The sequence below is a fragment of the Acanthopagrus latus genome, chromosome 16 (genome assembly GCF_904848185.1).
Source record: "Acanthopagrus latus isolate v.2019 chromosome 16, fAcaLat1.1, whole genome shotgun sequence".
NCBI classification, from domain to species: domain Eukaryota; kingdom Metazoa; phylum Chordata; class Actinopteri; order Spariformes; family Sparidae; genus Acanthopagrus; species Acanthopagrus latus.
The window spans coordinates 4,182,961-4,205,790 of record NC_051054.1 but is presented as its reverse complement, the minus strand read 5'-3'; the positions used below and the strand labels follow the sequence as shown (position 1 = coordinate 4,205,790).

General features: G+C 40.7%; 1 protein-coding gene across 2 annotated transcripts; it reads right to left on the bottom strand.

Annotated features, from left to right (window-relative positions):
• Positions 1-1,329: 1,329 nt before the first annotated feature.
• On the bottom strand, positions 1,330-22,677 carry vps39 (VPS39 subunit of HOPS complex). 2 transcript variants are annotated; one of them, XM_037071710.1, is made up of 24 exons: positions 22,044-22,677; positions 21,766-21,831; positions 21,587-21,651; positions 21,179-21,221; positions 20,972-21,066; positions 19,876-19,974; positions 19,673-19,765; positions 18,047-18,230; positions 15,763-15,883; positions 15,231-15,351; positions 14,835-14,964; positions 13,820-13,962; positions 13,495-13,635; positions 12,364-12,505; positions 10,682-10,768; positions 9,359-9,432; positions 8,988-9,204; positions 7,717-7,845; positions 7,314-7,416; positions 6,988-7,033; positions 6,290-6,439; positions 4,131-4,265; positions 3,208-3,299; positions 1,330-2,751 (listed from the first exon to the last, which is right to left on the bottom strand). In XM_037071710.1, exons 1-24 carry the CDS (start codon positions 22,114-22,116, stop codon positions 2,670-2,672), a joined length of 2,631 nt encoding a protein of 876 aa, XP_036927605.1. In that variant the 5' UTR covers positions 22,117-22,677; the 3' UTR covers positions 1,330-2,669. The 2 variants fall into 2 exon arrangements, with proteins under 2 accessions (XP_036927605.1, XP_036927606.1); XM_037071711.1 differs by having other exon boundaries at positions 14,835-14,961.
• Positions 22,678-22,830: the final 153 nt, after the last annotated feature.

The following is a 22,830-nucleotide window of genomic DNA, read 5'->3' as shown; positions in this document are numbered from 1 at the left end:
AAATAACACTTCATTTTAATGATGTTATTATTGAGTGTTATTATAAAAGTAGACATTGTAAGTAGTACAAGTCAGTTTTGACCTAAAAACTGTACTTTCATTTTAAATTAACACAAGTTTTACTTTTATACCAATTATAATGTTCATACTGAAAACTAAGATTTTAGGTTCAAATGGTTAAAATCAAATTGATTAAGTATATAAATAAGATGCCATAAATCTAATCTATGACAAAAAATGACTGTCATTAGTCAGTATTTAAAAATAATGTAAATAAATCATAATTTACTTATTTTTCTTTTGCTGTCATTGTTACATCAACACGCGTTTACACTCTTTCATCAATTTAACTGAAGCGACAGCAGAAATAAGTTGTAAACACTCAGACAGTAAATACCAACAGCACCAGTGTGAACATCTGGCTGACACAAACATGAGTGGAAACGCTTGTTTATTACTGATTAAAGCCAGACAGACAGATGCATCGCCCCTCAGAGTCGAATAACTTCCAACACTCGCAGTCTTTATACAGAGTACACACAGTAGGACAAGTGTTCCCACTAACATGAAAAACATATTCAGAAACAGTCTTGGCAGAAGGTGTGTGCAAACTTTTAAAAGTAGACAAGTGGGGGGGGGAGTATTTAAAGGAGCAGGAGATGCAGATAATGCTACAAGTTGTGGGACAGTTAACGTAAAAATGTTGCAGGAATTCACCAAAATATTCACACAAAGTGGTTAAAAGTCAACTGTGAGTCATGTTAAGTCAACTGTCAGATCTAAAATATACATTCGTTGCTTGTGAATCATTTTCAAATAAACCGGCGAGTCCTACATCTTAAATAACCTCCCAGGTGGACGGTAAACAGACACATCTCAGAACAATATTGCTATTAAAATGCAGATTAATCACATTACGTCCAGTTCTCAACACAAATACGTGATCCGACAATAAATAAACAGGACGCACATCCACTTTTAAAGTGCCGTATTTCTGTGATCCGTCCGAGAGCGAGGCTACACAACCTTCAAGAGAAGAAACATCACAATTTTTATTTTTAAACTTAAGTTTAATTCACATCACACACACAGCGATGTTGCTGCTATCGCCTCTCTTGGACTGATATGACCAGTAGCTTACGTTAGCTAATGCTAGCAGACAATGCTAACAGTGATGTAAGGCATCAACAAACGATTATTTTCATTATCAATTCATCTGCAGTTTATTTTCTCAGGTAATCATTCAGTCAATAAATGTTTTTTTAAAAAGGTGAGTATAGTCATTTACAATTTCTTCAAGTCCACATTAATATTTATATAATATGCTTGTTTTTTTTACTGATTAACAGTCCAAAACTTGAAAGTATAGCTTGTAAAAGTTTAAGTGTGTGTTTATAAAGGAGTTGTTGAAGCAGTTAAGCTTGTCTGTATGTATAAATATCTCCTTTCTTTCTTCATGTTGTTTAATTATTTTGTTTATCCTTGACATGTTTTTTTCACTCTGTTGATAATATTGGTACATTTTTGTTTTATGTTTTAAACTAAAATTCTGTCCATGTCTTAAGAATTGCTCCTTTAAAAGAGGATTCAATATAACTATAGTCTAGTTTGATCAACTCAGCTCAATAATAGTGATAATGTCTTCAAAGCATCTTAAGGGGATATTCTGTTTTATAATTCCTTTATTGCCACTTTATTGACTTTGTCTGCTGTTAAAAAGTTACACAGTCTCGCCCGCAATGAGCTTTACTTCATGTCAAGTTAATACAAAGACAGGCGAGAGAGAAGATGTCGCGTGGTCGCAATCATTCGTACAGACAGTGAATGAAGACAAAAGAACGTAACCATGAATGATGACAGTATGAGAAGCCATGAAGTCCATGTTTAAATCAAATACAAAAACATCTAATGCACTGTTGGACGAACACTTAAGTTTTGCTTAGTCTGTACCAGCACATGCTAACAAAAAACATCATGAGACGTCAGACCTCACTGTAAGTACAATCTTCAGAGTCACAAAAGGCATTTAACAGCACTCCTGCAGAGTGTATATGGCAAATCAAGCAGTGTTTGAGGCCGACACAGTCTTACAGGAGGGCTGGGAGACAGTGCAGAGGCAGGAAGAGAGAGAAGAGATTAAATTAAACTGCCCTCCTGGTGAGAACGAGCGCTATAACGTCTGCTGTTAGAGCTCCTCTTCCTCTGGGCGTCTGTCAATAGCACCCATTTTCTTCTGAGTCGGCGTGCAGGGCAGTGAATCCCTTCTAGCGTTACAGTGACACATGCTTTTCAAATGTCAGAGTCCCTCTTTCTCTTTATTTCTCCCCTCGTGTTGAGCGACCCTGGACATTCCTCCTGTTACTTCATGCACAGAGAAAGAAAGTCGCAGCCTTCGCTTTCGGGAGGAGGAGGAGTAGGAGGAGGTCCTGCTCTGCTCAGCTCTTCAGAGCATGTCGACGGCTGTGCTCAAGGTTAACTCAGGTTAGAAAACGTCTGCACTCCTCTGAGGTGCTTTGGATACAAGCGTCTGATTCCACAGCCTGGCAACTGACATTTCGAGCATTTCCATCCTTCAAAAAGTTCAACGACGTCTGAGAATCGAGCTCCACAGAACAGAGAGGGGAGAGGGGATTATTTATTAGTCAACAGTCTTTTGTCAGGTGGAGCCGTTACTGCTCCGTGGGACACACGTTGCGGTCTTTGCAGCAGAAGTAATGCACCACCACGCCGTTGGGATACCTGGCAAACGCGCTGAAAGAGAGAGATAAACAAATATGAGAACACTTCTTTCCTGTTGGGAGGATTATTAGTCACTGCATCGCTGCAGATAAACAAAAGTTTAATTAAAAGAGAGAAAACGGTGGAATGAAAATGAACAGGGTATGAAATTAACGTCGGCTCAGGGCGTAAAAATGGTGTTCATAAAACTGTGACTGCAGACACAAAAACATCTCATAAAAAGAGATAGAACATGTTGTTATTAAACACTGACAGTGTCATATTACTGAATTAATGAGGGTTTTGATTATACTCCTCAATAACAGAGAGGCGCTTAAATATCTGTCTGCTTTTTAAACATTAACGCTTCCCAGATTTGTCCCAAAATAAAAACATAAAGATACAAAATAAGAAAGAATATGTCAGTCTCGGTGAGGAAAGCATTAAAAAGTTAATACAAATTCAGCCTCTTCACTGCGACAGTTTTACCTGTTTCCTATCTTCTTCTTGCAGACTCTACATGTCTTCTCCTCTGTAATGACACATTTGACCTGCTGGTGGAAGATTCGCTCCTCCTGCACCTGAAATAATATAATAATTAAGATTTAAAAATGTTTCTGCAGCAGAGTTACCTGCGCGCTAGATTACAAGGTACAAACCGTTCATCTGCGGAAGAGCTGCAAAGCGGACAGGCAGTTTGCAAAAATGACGACAACGCTCACAGCGGCTTTAGTAAAATAAGAATAAAGTCACTGCACCACAAATATTTTGTTTAGTTTCGGGACTTTCCTCCAATTTTTCCTTGTGTAAACTCTGCGAGCTCCAACTGAGAATGTGTTTCTTGTTAAGAGTTTTTCATTGTTTCAAAGAAAGGAAAACAAGTATTTGGGGGAAATGTCAGAAATACTCTTTGAATGAAAGGTCGACTGGTCACTCATTCGTTAAGCTGCAGAACAAGACGCGTGTTTCTAAGTTTATTAAGAAGGAGACTTTAGCAGGAGAGCTGATGTAGGTTGTTGCTCGAAGTCTGTGGCTGCTGTGCGCTGCAGCTGGCCGCTCTCTGGCCGTTAGTCATTGTGACTGCCTTTGACAGATGACTGTAAATTACTGCAGCAAAGGTTTGAGTGTTTATCTGAAAACAAGTCAGAGAACTGACAGTTTCTGATTTCTCAAAGAGGAACAGAGGACTTGCGTTACACGGAGCAGATGTGTTCGCTGTAGCAGACGATTTAATTTCAGTTTGGCCTTAATCGAGTGAAACAATCTGACAAGGAAAAATCAATGTTCAATTGAACTGCTCTCAACTAATGGACCTGCAACCTGTGACCACGGGGAGCGAACAGACAGTACTTTGTATTCAGGGGTCACATAAGGCTGTGATCCACCGTGTAAACAAACTCTGCTGGACTCACCCTGAGGAACTCGGCCTGCAGCAGACTCTTCAGCACCTGGTTGCAGCGTTTCCTCTGGGCCTTTTCCTCCAGGACGCTTTCCAGGAAGACCCGGATCTCTCGGATCTGAGTGTTTGCTGGGAGCAAATTGATGGCCTACAAAAAAAAAAAAAAAAAAACACACACACACACAAATAAAACCCACTGGCTTGTTAAATAGTGTTGACCTGACATTATTAGTTTTCAGAAACAGATCACGTCTCTTTCATTATCAGAGGGAACGTTGTGGATCAGACGGAGGACACTTCTCCTCTCAGAGGCAAATTAATTTTGAAAGTGTAATTTATGAAAATAAGCATCCTCTCTGACAGCGGAGCTAATTTTCATGTTGCGGTTAAACATAATCACTGAACTGGATTCAGAAGGAACACTAACACTTCAAATAGAGTCATTCCCCCATTTATTATAATAATTAAAAAATACTAACATAGCTCATTAATCATTTCAGGGTAATAATATTAAACAAAATTACTCTCTCCTAGGAGCGGCATCTCGCTGTGCCTCATTTATGATGTCTGCTACCCACAAACAGGATATTAGCAACCGTATCTTCTCCTTACAGACTTTTAGAAATCAGAATAACTTGTCTGTGAGCTGCTGCGTGAAGTCTGAGGGAGACTAAACACGATCTAGGAGTTGCACTCAGACTCCTGATAAGAATCTTACACAGTTAAAAAACAAAATGGCACTGAGTTATTGAAGAGAGTAAGCTTTAACAGCAGGCAGTTGGCCTCTCTGGGCGAGGCAGAAGCTGTGACAGCGGCCAGGAGAAATGAAAGTCAGTGATGGAGCGCAGGGAGGCAGAGTGGCACAGAAAGACAAGATGGAGAGCTGCTGGCTGCTGCATCTTAACCTCAGCATTCATGTGAACCTGCAGCGTTCCCCCTCAGAGACTCTTAATTTGACATGTCTGCGGTCGAACACAGCTCAGCGGCGCCTTTCACACACAATCACATCCACTTTAAATCACAGACACAACACAGTCTGTTACGGCGCACTTTACAATGACACTATAGCTCAGGACCGATAAACTTGCTCGTTTTTTTTCTGTATTATAATATTTGCAGAGGCAGAGTGGAGGCGTTTCAAAGACCGGGCCTCTGCTCCTTTGAGATAAGATAAGGAAAGAAAGAATACACAATGTGCTGAGTGACTGTTTTTCTCCTTGACGTGGAGTGTGTCGGATGATTTTTTTGCAGCTAAAAACACAGCAAACCAAATATCTTCATGAAGTGTTCTCACAGGAGTATCTTTCTTTACTAGACAGCAGTCGACACGAAGGTCTGCCGAGCAAAATAGGTCATGAGCCGGCTTTGAACGGAACAGCTTTTATTCAATTAACTCTTTGCTATTTTGGTTCAGGTAGTCAAAAACATCAAAAGATATTCACAGTGCAATCACAGACGCCTCTCAAGGGGGGATCAGATCCCCGGTGGAAATCTTTTTTCGGGTCCTCTGGATGTTTTCTATCACAAAGGCAGCAGCTTGATTACCCCCGACAGTGCCAACACCCTCTCATCTCCCTCTAAAAACAAACTAAATCAAATCTTTAAATGAGTTGTGTTTAGTTCAGTCGCTGCTTTAATTTCACACCAAATGCCAAAATCCTATGCAAGCGCGTGTCACCGTTAATCATGTTACTCCATCTCAGTTTTATCCTGTGTAAACAAGCCGACTCCTATCAGTTTCAGGGACGCATTTTGTCTGAATTAGCCGTGATTGCGAAATCACAGCGATGGCACGGAATCAACTTAAGATAAATAAATAAAGAGCTGGGTCAAATTAGGAGATAATTCTTGCGCTCTGATACGATGATAAACTTAAGACAGAAACATTTCTGTGCCAACTTTTACAGAGGAGAGACAGAAAAAAGAGCAGGAGCTGTACTGTTGCTTGGACAAAAGAAGCAATATGAATGATAGTTTTAGTATAAATGATAAATTAATCAACCTTGTATTTAATGAACGCTTTGAAGTGCCACATGGGAGCTTGCAGTGTAGGAAAAGTGTGAAGAATTTAATGCACTCGTCAAAAGCAAACCTCTGTCCAAATACAGATATTTCTGTCTGCGCCCAAGTCTCCCTGGTAAAGAAATGGAGAGCTGCTCTCTTGTTGTTTACCTTGGTGGTGTTGAGTTTGCTGTGGTGCAGCTCCAGGACGTGAAGGGCCGCCTGCAGGTTGGCCTGAGGCTCCGACAGCTCCATCTTGATGGGCCCCAGACAGTGGACGTCAGGAGGTGACAGATACATTCGCAGCAAAGACAGATAAACCTGAAGGGGAGGAAATACAGCAGCTTACACTTCAGAGATTTGTCATGGATAGAGAGATATGAACAGTAAAGAACAACTATAATGCAGAATTAAAACACACAGGGATCTTTCTGAACTTTAGAGAATAATAATAAGACGAAATTATTCACTTATTTTCCCCTTCAGTCCCATGCCCTTTTTATTGATATTCAGCACATCAATTTCAGTATCATTTGGTCATACAGTCTAACAACATTTTATACACGGAACAGATAATATCAGCTGTCTGAGATTATGCTTTTTGGTGAATTTGAAATGTGTCACCGGGAGCTTCGGGCATAAATAATCCATTATATTTGTAGAGCAATTTCTGCAGGCACAAAGGCACTTAGCAGGAGGCAGCAGAGCGTGCAAAATGGAAAAAGTGGTCATAAAAAAACAAACACAACACAGCTACAATAGCCATCAAAGAGGACACAAATAAAAAGAAAAATCCAAGAGGACAAGGCAAATAAAACATAAGCGTAAACACACAAATCAGGAGGAAAAACACATCAAGAGCTACTCACATCTTTATTCCCTTCCTGTGAACTGTCGTAATGCCGGTGACAGTATCTGCGGAGCACACAGAGAAAATCACGAGGAAAGATGAAAACATTAAATTCTGCTCGTTTCCGTGACTAAATGATTTGCCGCAGCACAAAACAAGCTCGCAATTAAATATGATTTCAGGGCAGAGAGCAACTTATTTTCTGACTCTTTCACAGTCAGAATTTAATTTCCCATTATGGGTGAAATGAGCTGCTGGAGTTCCAGTAACAAACATTTGTCGGTCGGTTGGGGGATAATTTCCCACCCAGTGGTGCAGGATTCTGTCGTTCGTGCGAGTACTCACTCTTCAGCCATGCGGGTGTCGTTCAGGATGTGCACATAGATGAACAGCGCCTGCTCGTGTTTACCCATGCGACCCAGAAGCAGAGCCCGCTCCTCCAGCAAGCCTTGAGGATGGGAAAACAAGGTCAAAGGTGAAGGCTACACCCTTCAGCTTAAACATATACGAGTCTGCAAAAACTTTCCACTGTGACCGGGAACATATGTGGATGAGGTGACAGGAAATATATATATGAAATGCTTTGTTTTCTTGGGCACGAGAGTTAGATACCCTGATATTGTTATTTTCACATCACCACAAAGGATTAGAAGTGAAATGTCATCTTGTCAGCTCACAACCTTGTTTGTATCTATTAAGCAAACACAAGCGATGTCTTGTTTGTCCGCCGTGTAAATCCAGCTCTTACCATCAAAGGGGAAGTCACTGATGAGTTTGGCTGGTTCATAGCTGGTAGAAATGTCCAGGAAAGACAGCAGCTTGTTCCTGTACTCTCCCAGATCACCGTCCTCCTTCCCCGCAGCAACAGCTGGAACTCCTACAACAGCACAGAGGATCTTTTTTAAGGGCCAGTATGTAGAATGCATTGGCATCTGGCAGTGAGTTTGTAGATGGCAATAAATTTACAAATATGTTTATAAATGTTTGATTTGAATTGTGAGCATGCAGAAGACGAAACATGGCTGTAAACGATGCAGGTTCTCCTCGAAGGATTCACGCTGAATGTAAACATAATTATTTTGCTTATTTCTTGAAGAAAGCTCTCAAGGCACATTTGATTTCAACCTGAAAATAATTTACATTTTTACTGATACAACAATTATTAACAATGCATATAAAACTCTAAACTTGCTGCTTCATCAGACTGCTATAGTCAGTAATGAAATGCGACCCTGTTCAGCATTACGGCATCCTGAGAATCCAAATAACCTCAGAGAAACAGTATCTTAATATCACAGGATGTGTGCTGTAATATACTTCATAATGATGTGGAGTTATTAGTTTATTTTTCCGACGGAGAGCACATTAATGAGCTGCGAGTGGAGTCGCGGTGGCAGCGAGGTTCATTTCAATACACTGGGTCCCTGGGTGATCATTAAAAGACACAAACAGAGACAGAGACGGATGGACTTCGTAATAAGTCCTGACACAAAGCAACGACGGACGAACTACGAGTGGATGAGTAAGCAACGGCAAACTGAACCCACATGGAGTGATGGAATCAAACTTCTATCTAAAGCACTCCATTTGCTTTCTAGGCTTTCTTCACATGCAGAATATATAATTAAATGTCTTTGTATCTGGAAGGACTTCTCATCAAGTCTGTGTATCAGGATTAAATTAAAAAAAGTTTTTTTCAGTGTATTTTTTGGCTATTTCTGCTCTATCTGAGAGCGACAGCTGAATAGAGTTTTCTCTTGCTCATTGTTACAAACTCCGCCTGCTGTTATTCTTTACTTTGGTTGTTTTCTGCTTTCTGATCAGCCTGATAGTCAAATCTTTATTTATATCAGGCTTATTGTTTGGCTTAGACCCGAGTCCAGCTTGGTCTGACTGATACATTTGGTTCAGCCTTCCTCTATTGTCCCATTTACTGTTTATCTTATAAACTTTGTGTTTATTCTGCTGGACTCTGTTTGGTTATTTCAGACCTCTCTCTGGGGGTGGCAACACTCGTACCTTCTGGCAGCGAGTTGAGGTACTGTTTCATAAGGCCTTGAACCCGCTCCAGGTAGAGTTGGATCAGCACGTTGTGAAACTCCGGGCCCTTATCGTCCCAGATGTAAATGATGTGCTCCAAATATGGGATGGTGAGTTCCTTAAAGCCCTCCTTCAGGAAGTTCAGCACCTTGTGTCTGGGTAAAGTCTCCACCTCTGTCAGGTCCTCTGTGAAGATCTGGACAGGAAGAGAAAGTCTTAAACCAGGTTTACTGGACAGACACTCGAGATGGACGTCAGAAAGTAATATATGTTGACTCTCATCGTGATAACTGGAGGTTAAAGAGGTATACAGAATAAAAAGACTTCTTATTTAGGTCTTTGTGTCGCACCTTCAGGCCGTCCTCAGGACAGATCTTCAACACCCAGGGAGAAAACTCAAAGATGATTCCCAGATTCTCCACTCCTGTGTGGGTGAGGGATTACAACAGATATCTGAGTATGACTGCACCAAAGAATGATCAAGTTTATAATCAGGCTCAGAAAACATCCTGTCAAAAAAAAATGCAGAAACAGCTGGCATTATTGCTGAAAAACTTTCAGGATGAAATAACTATAAATATTTTATAAGTTTCTGGAGAAAAAAAGACACAGCTGCAACATTAATTCAACATCATGTGCATTAACACATTTTTTAAACCAGTATATGACATAAAAATACAAATATAATATAGGATTTAAATAAGGAATAAGTAATTTTTTCAAAGAAAAGAAAGACATTTCAAGATGTCACATTGGACTTTGGAAACTGACACTTTGTAACCATTTTTCTGACATTATTGACCAAATGTTAACTCAAACAATCTTGAAGAAAATCAGCTTATTCATTAAAACAAAGCTACGAAGCTGTGCAGCGTCAGTAATGTCAGTAATATTCTAATGAATCAACTGAGAATGTGTTGTTGTCCTTGACTCGAAAAAGTTTCAGAGCTGTTGATGATAAAAAACATATTTGTAGTAGATCTGCCAAAAAACATAGGCTGTTATTCCAAAAAACAATAATTCAGGTATAAAGGCTTTTTTGTGTTATTTGTTTGTAGTTGGCAGAAAGCAGGAAAAATAAGCCTCCACACAGATTTTGAGATTTGTTTCAACTACACCTTATTTTCCTGGATGGTTCTCAAGATATTTTTGTCAACAGAAAGACCTTCAATTTAAAGAAACAGCATCCTCTTTGTGACCAAATGCAATTTTTTCTTTTAGGGAAAAGTGGTCTAAACTATCATGGGTACAAAAAATAAAACTGATTTGAAAAAGGCTTCTCATCATCCCCATCATGGGCCACAAAAGACAATGCATTACCCAATCCTTATACCACAGTGTCACAATCAATCTGAAACTCATACATTTAACAAAAACACTGGCAGCAGCTATTTAAACTGTCAAGAACCGAGTAAGTACAGCAAACTATCCTGACGTCTTTGGTGCATAGACACAGTAAATATTGACACACATGCCTGACATATGAAAGACTGCAGACCATGATACGGGACAGAATGCTGACTATACTGAACATTTCATCCAGCATCCATAATCAATCAGAGGGGAAAGCTTTCTTAGAGGCTTTCCAAAAGTCAATGCAACAAATTAAACACAACAGAGATGACAACTCTGACACACCGAGCTAAAACAGACTTGAGTTGGCTCGTCCTTACCCAATCTTTGGAGGTACTGCACTGTTCGCTCGTGGCCCTTCAGTGGAGAGTTGGCCTTGGTGGACTGGTCCAGCAGCACCTGCAGAGCTGTGAGAGGGTAAACCGGGTGACCAGAGGCGAGTGAGAGGGGAGTGAGAGCAAATGTGAGATTAGTCTGACTGATGGAAAGTAGCGGAATGTCATCATCTCTGGTCTGCGCTGCATTACATAATCCCTCTGTCGACAGAAATTGGACGAAAGCACACGCGGTGTTAATTGGCTGACGGGAACAGCTGGTTTGAATTGGCAGAGAGATCGAGAGGCAGTCTCGAACAGCATGATATCACAAGCACAAATTGCAGCAGGCTGATTAAAACCAGCCGTGCTCCCAGCGAGAGAGCGGCCCAGAATCTACAGCCGAACACCGCCAGAAACTAAACGACATTAAGAGCGCTCTGATCTACGAGGATGGCGAGTCGACCACGAGCAGGAAACCTCCTCTGAGATAAACCGTGGAGCTGATCCACCCCGTGCTGAGAATGCAGCTTTGTTACAAACACAAAACTAGCAACTAAAACGAATGCAACAATCAGAAAATAGTGGCTCTTGTATTTAAACTGGGAGGTGAAGAGGAGAGCGCTGATAAGGGATGACGTCGGTCTGGCATCAAGTGATCCGTCATTCAAATCCCGAACTCCAAATTGACCGGGAAATTGGGAGCAGATGTTTCATTGTGTTTTATTGGTATGTGTTCAGTTGTAGTGCTGTGGTCTGCAACATATTAACCACACTCTGTAAAACTAAAACTGAACTCTGATATCAGTCAAAATCCAGCTGATTGACTTATGCGATGTCTGCTCGCTGTAAAGTGATTGTCCAAAATGAATTTTCCTTTTGAATAAAATCCAGCTCTTGCTGCAGCAACACAGCTCTATAAAAACACTCTTAATGTCAGAATTTACTGAGGAATAAACACAAAAATATTAGCGACAAAATGTCCTTAAATTATCATACATCATATTACCATAGTGTAATCACTGTTTGTCCGACTAATTTACCTTCTTGTTTATCCGCGTTAATAATATACGTTGTGCCTTCTTATTGCATAGAGAGATAAAACTGGTTTTTAAAAAAGGGATATTTGAACTTTATCTCAACAGAGTGAAATATCTTCCAGTTATTCCAACGGAGCCATCGACAGCTCAAGGAGGTATATTAATCCCCACCATTTCAAATGAATTACTGAGCTCCAAATCACACGTAATAAAATGGAATTTAAACTTTTTTTTTTTTTTGCAGAGAAGTACAGTTCAGTTCAACATCCACAAATAAGGACTTGGCATCAGTCACAGTTCTTTGAGACAGAGATGGGTGAAAAAGTTAAAACTACTAAAGTTAAAGTAAATACATTTTTCCTTTTGAAGTAGGCAGATCATTAAATTGAAAAATGGCGTGATGTTAAACTGCTGGCAAGAAAAATATATGTTTAAAAGAAGAGCAATTTTAGATCAGAGTAAAGAGCCTGACTAGGATGGAAACACTGTCCATGTAAATAAATTAGTGTCTTGAAGTCAGTATACAAACTTTAGACCTTGAATTCATGTATATATAATTAAATCAACAGTTCTCATGAATCATGATATGACCTGATAAGATCATCAGGTTTGCAGGGGCAGGTGTTGGACCAGTGAACAGACTCTCACCTTTCTGGTGCAGACCCTTCTTCTCATAGAGAATAATGAGCTCGCTGTACTTGTGGGCCTTCTTCAGGACGCACTCGCTCTCCTCGATGTGGCAGTGATTGTTTTCCAGTCGGAGGAGGGGGGACACCAGGGCCACGTTGGTCTGATAAGAGCAGAAAACATGAACACCACATTTCCAAACTGAAATCTAGCCAGATGTGCGATTACCGATTAGTTCATCCCCTTTGCTTCACCGTGTGTTTATCATTTACATAATCTGGTGCAGATGCCTGGCACTCTGAAGCACTCACACTGTCTTTGAGGATCTCCAGTCACTCTGAGGTTATCCCTCCAGTGTAATCTGTATGCCTGGGAGTTCCTCTAATTAAATAGAGTGTATTAAACCTCCATAGGGAAGCACCTGGTGGCACTGTTCCTCGATGCCTAAATCAAAAGAACTGGCTTCTAAACGTGCAGGAATGGAAAAAGACTCTGGAGTCCAATTAGACTGTTTTGTTGCTTTAACTGTAGATGAGGTTTGACACAGATTGCCTGGTGGAGTTTTGCTTTTCTTTTTTGCCCCGCCATCTATTTCCTGAAAATCAACACCAGACCCATTTTAACTGCAACTACTACCTCTAGAACTCCGGGCACTTTTAACCGTGACTCAGATTTTGTTACTCAAAGTAAATCTATTAAGGAGCTGCCAAAAGTGAAAGTGATTTGGCTGCGTGTGAGGTAAAGTTTACTGCCTACTCTTTGCTGCCAAATTGTTTGGAATCACTTTCTTGTGATAGCATGCCATTTTGCTTAAAGTGGATGGTGGTAAGTGCCAGAATCCTGAGAGCCGACATAACTTTCATCATGAAATATAAACATTTGGACCGGGTTCACTGACAACTGCAGGTTGGCTGTTAATCCAAAAGTATGATGATTCTTCAGAGGTATTGAAGAAAACAGAAAGAAATGGCTTAAGATAAAACATATACTCTGTGTTTCTAATAACGTTTTGTTTCATTCCAAATTAAAAATCAACTGTATGAAAAACATGTGAAGCATTTTAGAAGAAACTAGATCTCCTTTGTTCACAACAAAAGAACAACAACATCACAACACACACGAAGCAAGAAAAGAAAACAGTCTGCGCCTTACATGCAGGTAACATTTGAGCAGGGTCGTGTCGATGATCTGCAGGAGTTTTTTGCGGCTTCTGATAGTAGGCGTTCCCTCCATGAGCGGCGATGTTGTGGAAGGGTCGGAGTCGTTCAGCTGTTTCACAAGGTGGCTGCGTTTCTGTGTGGAAAAATAAAAAAAGTTTTATACTTTACCTCCTTATTTGAAACAACCTTTGGGTTTTTGTTCTCCTATTAGTTGAGCCTCATTTAGGATAAAAGAGTTTCTGACAACACGGATCACTGCCACAAATTTTTCTAACTTTCTCAGTGTTGCAAAGGACATCTTAGGCACACACACACACCTGGGTGAGGTAATCAATTAGAGCCAGATGAGCCTTCTCCAGCTCTGCCCCGGACAGGGTGGGCAGAGGGTTCGGATAGTGCAGCTGTTTGCGGTAGTCCGCCGGGAGCAGGTCTGGGTACAGCCCAATCACATGGGTGGGATCTGCAGAGCGCAGGAGAAGTAATGCGTCATAATTTGTTCCACACATGATATAAGAGTTTGTTTATCAGCTATTGATTGAAGGGGAACATGATTTGATTGCAGAGTTTTTAATACAAAACACAAAACACTAGAAAAAACATTAGTTAGAAAAATCTTTTGTTAACCAGACCTGAAATCAAGAGCTCATTAAGGGAAAGGAAAGTCTGTCATCACTGTGGAATAAATCCTCACACGGACACGCAATGTGTCATCATCAAATGTGAAAGTCATATGTGAATAAAAACATTTCCACCAATAGATACAATAGGAAACAGACGTCTAATGAGTTCAGTATCATAAAAAAATACAAGCGGTCAGAATAAATTATGACCAGATTCACATTAATTAGGCTCCGATGCATAAACACACATCATTAAAATAAAAGAGGTGATGTTCAGCCAGTGAGACAAATCCAAACACCTCATCAAAGCTAACGACTACAAAATATTTACTTTCAAGTCACAATGTCTGAGCCACAGGCACTTATTGTCAGTGAGCAATTTGTAGCAGAGAGAGTCCAGAAGTTTTCTATCGTTAAAACTACGGGTTGCTTTGAAAAATAAGCATTATTTACATGCTTAATGTAAACGTCAGTGGGTATTACGTATTTAGCCTAATAGAAATTCTAATACCAATCATTGTCAAGAATTATGCGAGGCCTTCGTGATAATCCTGGAAATTGTGGAGTCCTGTGTGGTGAAAAGTAGCCATGTGTTCCATCCACAGAAATCAATGTCACAACATGTACAATTTGATCCAAGTGTGGCTGTCTTACAAATTTGGCCTGCACAGACAGAAAGCAGGTGTCCACTGTGAGCGATGAAAGCATTTACCTGTGCCCAGTTTGGCGAACACCTGCATGGAGTCGTCAAATCTCTTCTGGCAAAACAGATTGAAGGCGAAGAGATTCTGGATGTGATGTATCTGCTGCTTCTTATCACCGTCTGAATCATCCTTCATCTTCTGGCAGCAAAAAAAGAAAAGGGTTAGCATTAGCTCCACGGCGGAAATGTTTTAAGATTATTTTCAGAAAGCTTCCAAGAATATGAAGTTCTTGAAAGCTAGATCTCTAGATGGACTGAAAATAATGTGCAAAGCCACGAGCATCTCACGGTTTCAACATAGACCTCTTCAAGATAAGTAAGTTCAATGTTCCGTCCTTTGAGCTAAAATGCTTATTGAATCTTGAGGAATTTAATAACAAGATTTTACAGTGAATTGAATCTCACCGCCAGCTGAAGAGCCAGCTCAAACTGCTTGTCCTGAAGAAGCTGCCGGATCTGGCTGGATATTGACACGGGCACCAGACGCCACACAAAGTGGTTGCTGGCAACGTACACGATATTTGGCCTGAGAGAGACAAGAGGAGAAAACAGCATTAGAATGATTAAATTCAGAACTAAAGTGTGTTAATTAATTGCTCATTATCACTATCATCATCATCATCATCATGAGAGGAAAAAAAAAAAAAACTAGAGACGTGATTAATGCAGCAAATCACACATGAAGTTATTTTAGGGATGTTCTGGAGAGCTAGCCTTAAAAATAGAGCTAACATTCATCACAGAATCTGTAATCTGATTAAAACAGGAAACGTTTCTCATTATAACATAAAAGTTTGCCACGAAAACTCAACATTGTCCTTTTATTTTGTTGCCAATCTTAGCACCATTTGATTAATAACAATATAAAGAAACTAGTGCACAAGTCCGTTTGCAAGGATAAGTTGCTGGAAACTATTCAGCTCGACAGATTACTCACCCAGCTGAAGTGATGAAGCGAGGCCTCTGCAGCTCCACGCTTTGCACCAGCAGCCTCGGCTCGAAGGTCCGGATCTCCACGTACCGAGGGAGAACGGCAATGATGTACGGAGGCTGATGCTCTGAAAACATTTGGATGAACGCATGAGGGTTACAATCACTGTGCAGGTCAACTGAGTCCAAACTGTTATGAGGACAAATATCTGTGAACTAAAGAAAGCCAGAGAGAAGTGAGAGAGAAAGAGCCAAGAGAGAAGCTGCAAATCCACAAACTGGAGAAGCAGGAAACATTTACTGGAGGGCATATTTGCTTGGAAAAAGGAAACAGTTAATAGCCTTAATTGCTTCTGCTTCAATGAGATGTGAGCGTTCTGATGTCAGTCCAGCTTAAAGTCTCTGTCTTGAGAGCAGGTGCCTCATTTGTGATCATGGAGTGAAGACCTCAGGGCTAATCTACAGGAAATCCAGCCAGAGAGAGCCATCTAGACGGGCCCGAGGTTGGACTCACATGGCCCTCTCTTCCAGCCATTCACAGTCGGTATGGTCAGTTAGATACATTTTGAACTGACCAGCGCTCATCCTCTGCTGATGCACGCCAAAGCCTCAATGTTGACTATATCAAAAACAAGGAAATTGCAAACTGTATGAAACCACCGCTTGGAGGCTTCATTTCCCCTTTGTATTGTTCCTCTCTGCATTCCAATGACCACAGAGAGAGAGGGAGAGAGAGAGAGAGAGAGAGAGAGAGAGACAGAGAGAGAGAGAGAGAGAGAGAGAGAGAGAGAGAGAGAGAGAGAGAGACAGAGAGAGACAGAGAGAGAGAGAGAGAGAGAGAGAGAGAGAGAGAGAGAGAGAGAGAGAGAGAGAGAGAGAGAGAGAGAGAGAGAGAGAGAGAGAGAGAGAGAGAGAGAGATGGGCCTTTAAAACAACGTGAGAGCTCATCTGCATCACTTCTGTCACAAAGCTCATCAGTAACCCAGACCTGTGGTGCCTTAGTCACGGGATAAAAAAGCTGACATAAGATTATGTTTCCTCTTCTGACATGTGGAAAGCAGCAGCGCAGCTCAGACAGCGTGGAAAGACTTCGCTTTGAGGAAGGAAACATTGAGGAAGAGAAGACGGACAATGGCTCGATGACGACTGAGAAAATGATTGGCAGTATTTATACTAAATACTTCACAGGAACTCAAATAAAAAAGTTGTACTTGGATGTTTTAGACTTCCTAATACAAGCAACATATAAGAAAGTTACAGCCATATATCATAATATTATCTGAGGCGTTCTTCAGAGAGAAATGTTGAATCCTACATTACTGAGTTAAAAATATAAGGTTTTAAAATAATAACGGTTTATATTTTGAATTCAGGACTTTTACTTGTAATAGAGGATTTTTAGAGTGTTGCATTTCTATTTTTACTGAACTTAAAGATCTAAGAACTTCTTCCACCGCTGCTTTTAACAGACAGGAACTGAAATTTCAATCGAATTACAGAAAGAAGAGTAAAGAGTAAATCTCAGATTACATCCACACCAAGAAGTTTGAATAATGATAGTTTAGATGCTGTTTTCTAATAAGGGTGAATAAACCTGAGTGTAACATAACAAAAGTGTAAAAGCGTTCTCCACAGCCGCTTGTCCTGCACAGTGATTTTCCTAAATTCTGAAAACCTGATTCTCCTTGTGCTTCGTCCTCTGCGGCCGGCGCAGGAGGTTATTATTGTCGGCAAACTCATTAAAATTAAGTAGTCTGATAATTTACAGCAAGCAATGTCCTTGGAAAAAATCAATAGATGCTTACATCTAAATTGCCATAAATTCTGTATGTGTGTTTATTAAATTGACAGCTAGGTTCACTTTGTGTAATGTGGTGAATTTCTTGCAGGTTTTTTTTTGGAGTGCAAAGAAAGCACAACAAAAAATTTGGCTGATTTTGTTTCTACCCCTCAGAAGAATCGACCGCCAGGGGTGACACATTTTGGCAGAACACCTTCTGTGTTATCTGGAAGACTAATCAACATTTGACTGCTGGGGGAGGAATTTTTGGGTGTTCTTACTCAGCATGTGACCTTTTGTATTCGCTGTCAGTTCTTATTGATATCAAATACGAGTTAACTCTAAGCAAAGACATCAGGAGTCATAAAAGGACAGAAACGCGAATTGAAAAGGGTATGCAGCAGCTTTTTTAAACAGAAACAAATATAGGATCATCAAATAAATGCAGAATCACAGAAATATTGTACATAAAAACATGTTCATAGTACGAGTTGTTGTGGTTCGTCCTTACCCATTGCTATAGGGATGTCTGTCCAGTTCAGGGCACACTTCTGGGTGCAAACGCCCTCCTCGTTGAGCACCACGGTTAGATCATCCTGACCCACAGCCACCTTCCCATCAGCCAGTGGGGCAACCAGAGGCTCCAACTGTTTCCCAGTGGGGAAGAGCTCCTTGATGGAGCCACGGCCGTCCATCTAGTAGAAGTGAGCCAGAAGATACAGAACCTATTAAAAACATCTTACAAGCTTCATCTGTAAAAGGTCAATCATAAAGGGCTCGAGACCAACAATAAAAGATCAAAGATAAGCTGATTAGACAAGTGATAACACAACAAAACGTTCATTGAACATAAGAATAACAGAAGGAAGAAATACAAAAGGAAGAAGCCGAAAATAAACACCACATTTCAAGGACAACACAACAGACAGGAACTAATTATATAACGGTCTACTTCTCATCTTTTCAGAAATGGTATAAAAAGATCATTTCGAAGTGATACTCCTTCCAAAACCAGCCGATAAAACACTCTCTGGAGACTTGAAACGGCACTTGCATAATTACCCCTTCACAGAGAATATGAAAGCTTCGAGCCAAATCATTCATAAGTCAGGACAACAGTCCCACCCAGTCTCAAATTTTGCTTATGAAATACAGAATACTAAGACTAAGGCCGTGTTTGAAACCATATTTTATGCACCAATATTTTATGAATATTTGGGTGCCCCTTGGCTGTTAAACGACCGGCCTGATTAATTCTTGCCGGCCACATTAGCATCTTCTTTTAAATCACTTTTAAAGACTTATTCATATTGGGGAAAAAAATGTTGCTTTTCATTTTTGGGGTTTATCATCATTCTTATCTTCTGAGGTCCACTGTATTTTATTCTTTTCTGGTAAACGAATCTCCTTTTTCAAAAAGTGTAAATCCCAAGTTTAGCTCCCTCGTCATCCCACCCGATGGCAGCCCCCTTAACAATCCAGCTCGGGGTCTTCCGTGACCTGCTAAAGCCTAAGGATCACTAAGAAAGTCAACACAGACGACGAGGCTCAGCTTAACTGATTTGACCACCTGACGTAGAGCCGAACATGGCTCTGCACCAAAGTCGGACTGAATACAGCCTCAAAGACAGAGGGAGTTGAAAAGAGAGGAAAGAGGCGATTCACAGCGACTCTGACCAGGACAACAAATTGGGGGACTAGCTGGTTAGCATGCTAACTTCAGCAGACATCTCTGCAACACAGGACATAGACATCATGGCATAACGTGAATGCAGTTGTTTCTGTCACTTCTATTTTTAGAACGTTTTACACAAATATCTGGCCATATTTTAGAAAATCTTTAAAATGTGACAAGAACAAACTGAGCTTAAAGATGGAAAGTGGTTAAATGTCGTCCGTGGATGTCTCGATGTGTCACTATTAGAATCCATTTTTACAGTCAAAGTGACTAAAGACTCTCTTCTCCATTAGACACAGCACAAAACTTTTACAGCTTCTTTGCACGTCTGAAAAGAAATGAGGCTTTCATACACAAACGACAGATTATGGGTGGAGTAACACTTTAAATTGTAGGTTGCAGCAGATAAGTACAGCTGTGTGCAAAAAGCTTAGTGTTATTCTTTCCTGTAGCACATACCCGAATGAGGTAATAGTCTCGTTTAAAACCAACACATATGGAGTTTTCACACCAGGCCATGGACTTTGGAATATCTGGAGCACCAAAGTCCCCCTGTCAGACACAAAGAAAACATGAGGATGTCTAAATGTGTCCAATGGTTGGAAAAAAAAAAATCTGGATCATACTGCAGTGAGTCACATCTCAAACATATTCATTTTTACCTGCAGCTCGTGGAACTCTCTGTCCTTCCAGTAATACAGCTGGAGTTTCTTTTTCACTGCGACACACATTCTCAACCTTTCCTCTCCTGAGCTGGTTTGCTGCAGACAAAAGAGAGAAAATATACAATTCAAGACTTCAAATTGGGGAAAATGTGAGTGTTACACAGAAACGTGGAAACAGGAGTGGGAACAAATCATTGTTATGACTGTCGTTGACTGTGCCATAAAGTTTAATGGGAGTCATACCAGTTTTTTTTTCTTTTTTGCATGTTTTAATCCATTAACTGAAAACTGAGTGTATCAGACTAAAAATTATTTTGTAAAAACGTCTAAATGTGCTGCCACTGTTTCCATAAATTTCAATTAAGAGTAAAAACACAACTAACAGAAACCTCAACAAGGACCATCATGATGGTTTTGATTCTTGTAAACGATGTGATAGCAACTCTGAGACAGGAGTATGAGTTATATGTAGGATTGCTGTGGTTTGTTTTACGTGCTTGTCTGAGGCTGCAGCATGTGAGGTGTGTTGATTCGGCCTAAGGAAATGTTGACATGCACTGTACATCTACAAAAAGGATTGTATCTATTCTTATGTCGCCAGCCCCTTTTTTCATTTTTGCGTATCGAAGTGCTAAGAAAGCATAGATCTTGATCTTTTAAGTCTCTTTTTATTAACCACACAACAAAAAACAACATTAAAATCGTAATTTCAAACTGCTGAAAAGACAATGGTGAGCTAAAGGGAAGTCAGTCAGCTGTGATGTAAATTACCCCGTACATGCATTACAATACATTGGCTGAGGCATGCAAAAACACTCAAAGCCTAACTTGATAAAATCAAATAAACCACTTCACTCAGCTCCCTGGTCAATGGCTTCCAAGTAGACAGTGACTCATCCGCAGTTTTCTCCTAACCACACTTATAACTGACAGCTGTGTGAGTGAAGGCGGAAGTGAAAATTATTCTCACCAGAAAGATTCAGAATGGGAGGAAATACAGATACACAAATATGAAAGCAGCACTGCACATAAACTATAATGCAGGGAAAGCGCCTGAAATCTAAGCTTTTACCACAAGCGGAGTGTAACCGACCTGCAGGTCACAGGCAAACAGCGTGGCTCCTTTGGCTTTGGACAGCACCGTGATCTGCTGGAAGGTCAGGAGGTCATGGACGTGGATGTTGTTCTCTGCAGGAGAAACACATTGGATATCAGATGATGAATGCTAGGCTTTGTGTCAATGCAAAAATATAATATTTTCATGGTGAAATGTGTAAATGTGTTAGAGATAGAAACTTACCCAGGAGACTGACAAGAATTTTGTACTGTGAGACAACATACAGCTGTAGAAAGAGACAGAAACACAAGTCCAAGATTAAACAGGAAGTCACGTTGATGTCACCACCATCATCTCACCTCAGTTGTTTACCCACTTTATCAGCCAATGAGTCACATTAAATATTTCTGGAATTTTAAATTGGCATATGAACTCGTCTTGATGTCTGTCTGATTCCCAGAATCATACCATGAGAGGGAGTTGGCTTCTGATTCAGACTCACGTGATGTATGTTTACTCTCACAGTCCTTTCGCTTTTAAGAACATAGAACACAGTAAGTAGCGATGGTATTTGAGTTTGATCTTCCCCCAGCAGAATGATCATTTTTGATTTATGCATCAATTGGTTACTCTGTGGTCAGTTGTATCTACCTGCTGAATCTTCTTTGAAAAGTTCTTATTGGATTTTTCCAGCGTCACCTCAAAGCGGTTGGTGCCTAATAAGGAAAAGAGACATAATTAAATGACTGGAGGATGTCTGCAAATACGCAACTAATCAAATGCATCACACACAAACACATACACACACACACTCCTCATCCACGTCTTACCTGCATCCTTCTTTATTCGGTAGAGAAGAAGATGACCTGGCTTGGTTCCCACAAGCAGCCAGTCCTCTGAGGGGAGGAAAACAGTCAGATTGATGGTATCAAATATAAACATTCGTGCTGTGACATGCTTGCAGGAAGATCATTCATGTCATTGGTTATGTAATGCATCACTTGTAGACAAGAGGGACACCTGAGACTGCAGTTCAACAACACCCAGAGGGAACCACTTCAATGTGAAAGCATGAGCTGTGGGATAAATTCAGTGTCAACAAACTCACCCCAGGCCGCAAGACAGTCGATCTGAAGAGGAAGCTTTTCCAAAATAGGCACTGGTTCATACGCGTCGTGCATCTTGAAGCTGTATCGGTGATTGAATTACACGCCGCGCTGATGGATCAATCCCACACGGAGTCGACGCCTGTCGGACAACAGCTGACTGACTGACCGCTGATGAGTCTGTCAGGGTGGACCGCCTTCATGTGTCGCCATTAACCGGCCGAGCAGCTCAGTGTTTCGACAGTCGATGAGGAAATCTGCTCGGGTAACCCTGGTGTTGCAGACTTCTGTAGAGCTATGCAGTTTGCCTGGCTAGCCAGCTATCTCTCCGACCAAAACAACAGCTGATCGTTAGCCTGCTAGCTTAGAAGTTAGCAAGCAACGGCTCCAAAACAGTGCCCCGTGTCACTCCATGCTAACAGAAACCCGAACAACGGCAGTCAGTCTCTTCATCGATGAAGACAAACTCAACCTTTAGGCAGCTTAAAACAACTAATAACCGCTGCGTTGGCCGTAGTGGTTCAGTTCTCGTTAACCTGGTTAGCTTCTTGCCACTTCCTCAGTTGTGTTGACGGCTGCGCGAGAGAATGGGGTTTGACAGGCACGTGACTCAAGTCCGTACGGCTCCTCTCACGAGGAACGCATTAAAGGTGCAGTGACTATATTTGTACAAGTCTCGCGAGACTTTACTAATGGCGCTTAAAAAAAACTGCCAAAATATGAATAGAGAGGGAAATAAGTAAATAATAGAGATTAAAGTCGAATGTGAAATCGTTAAGATTTCAAATA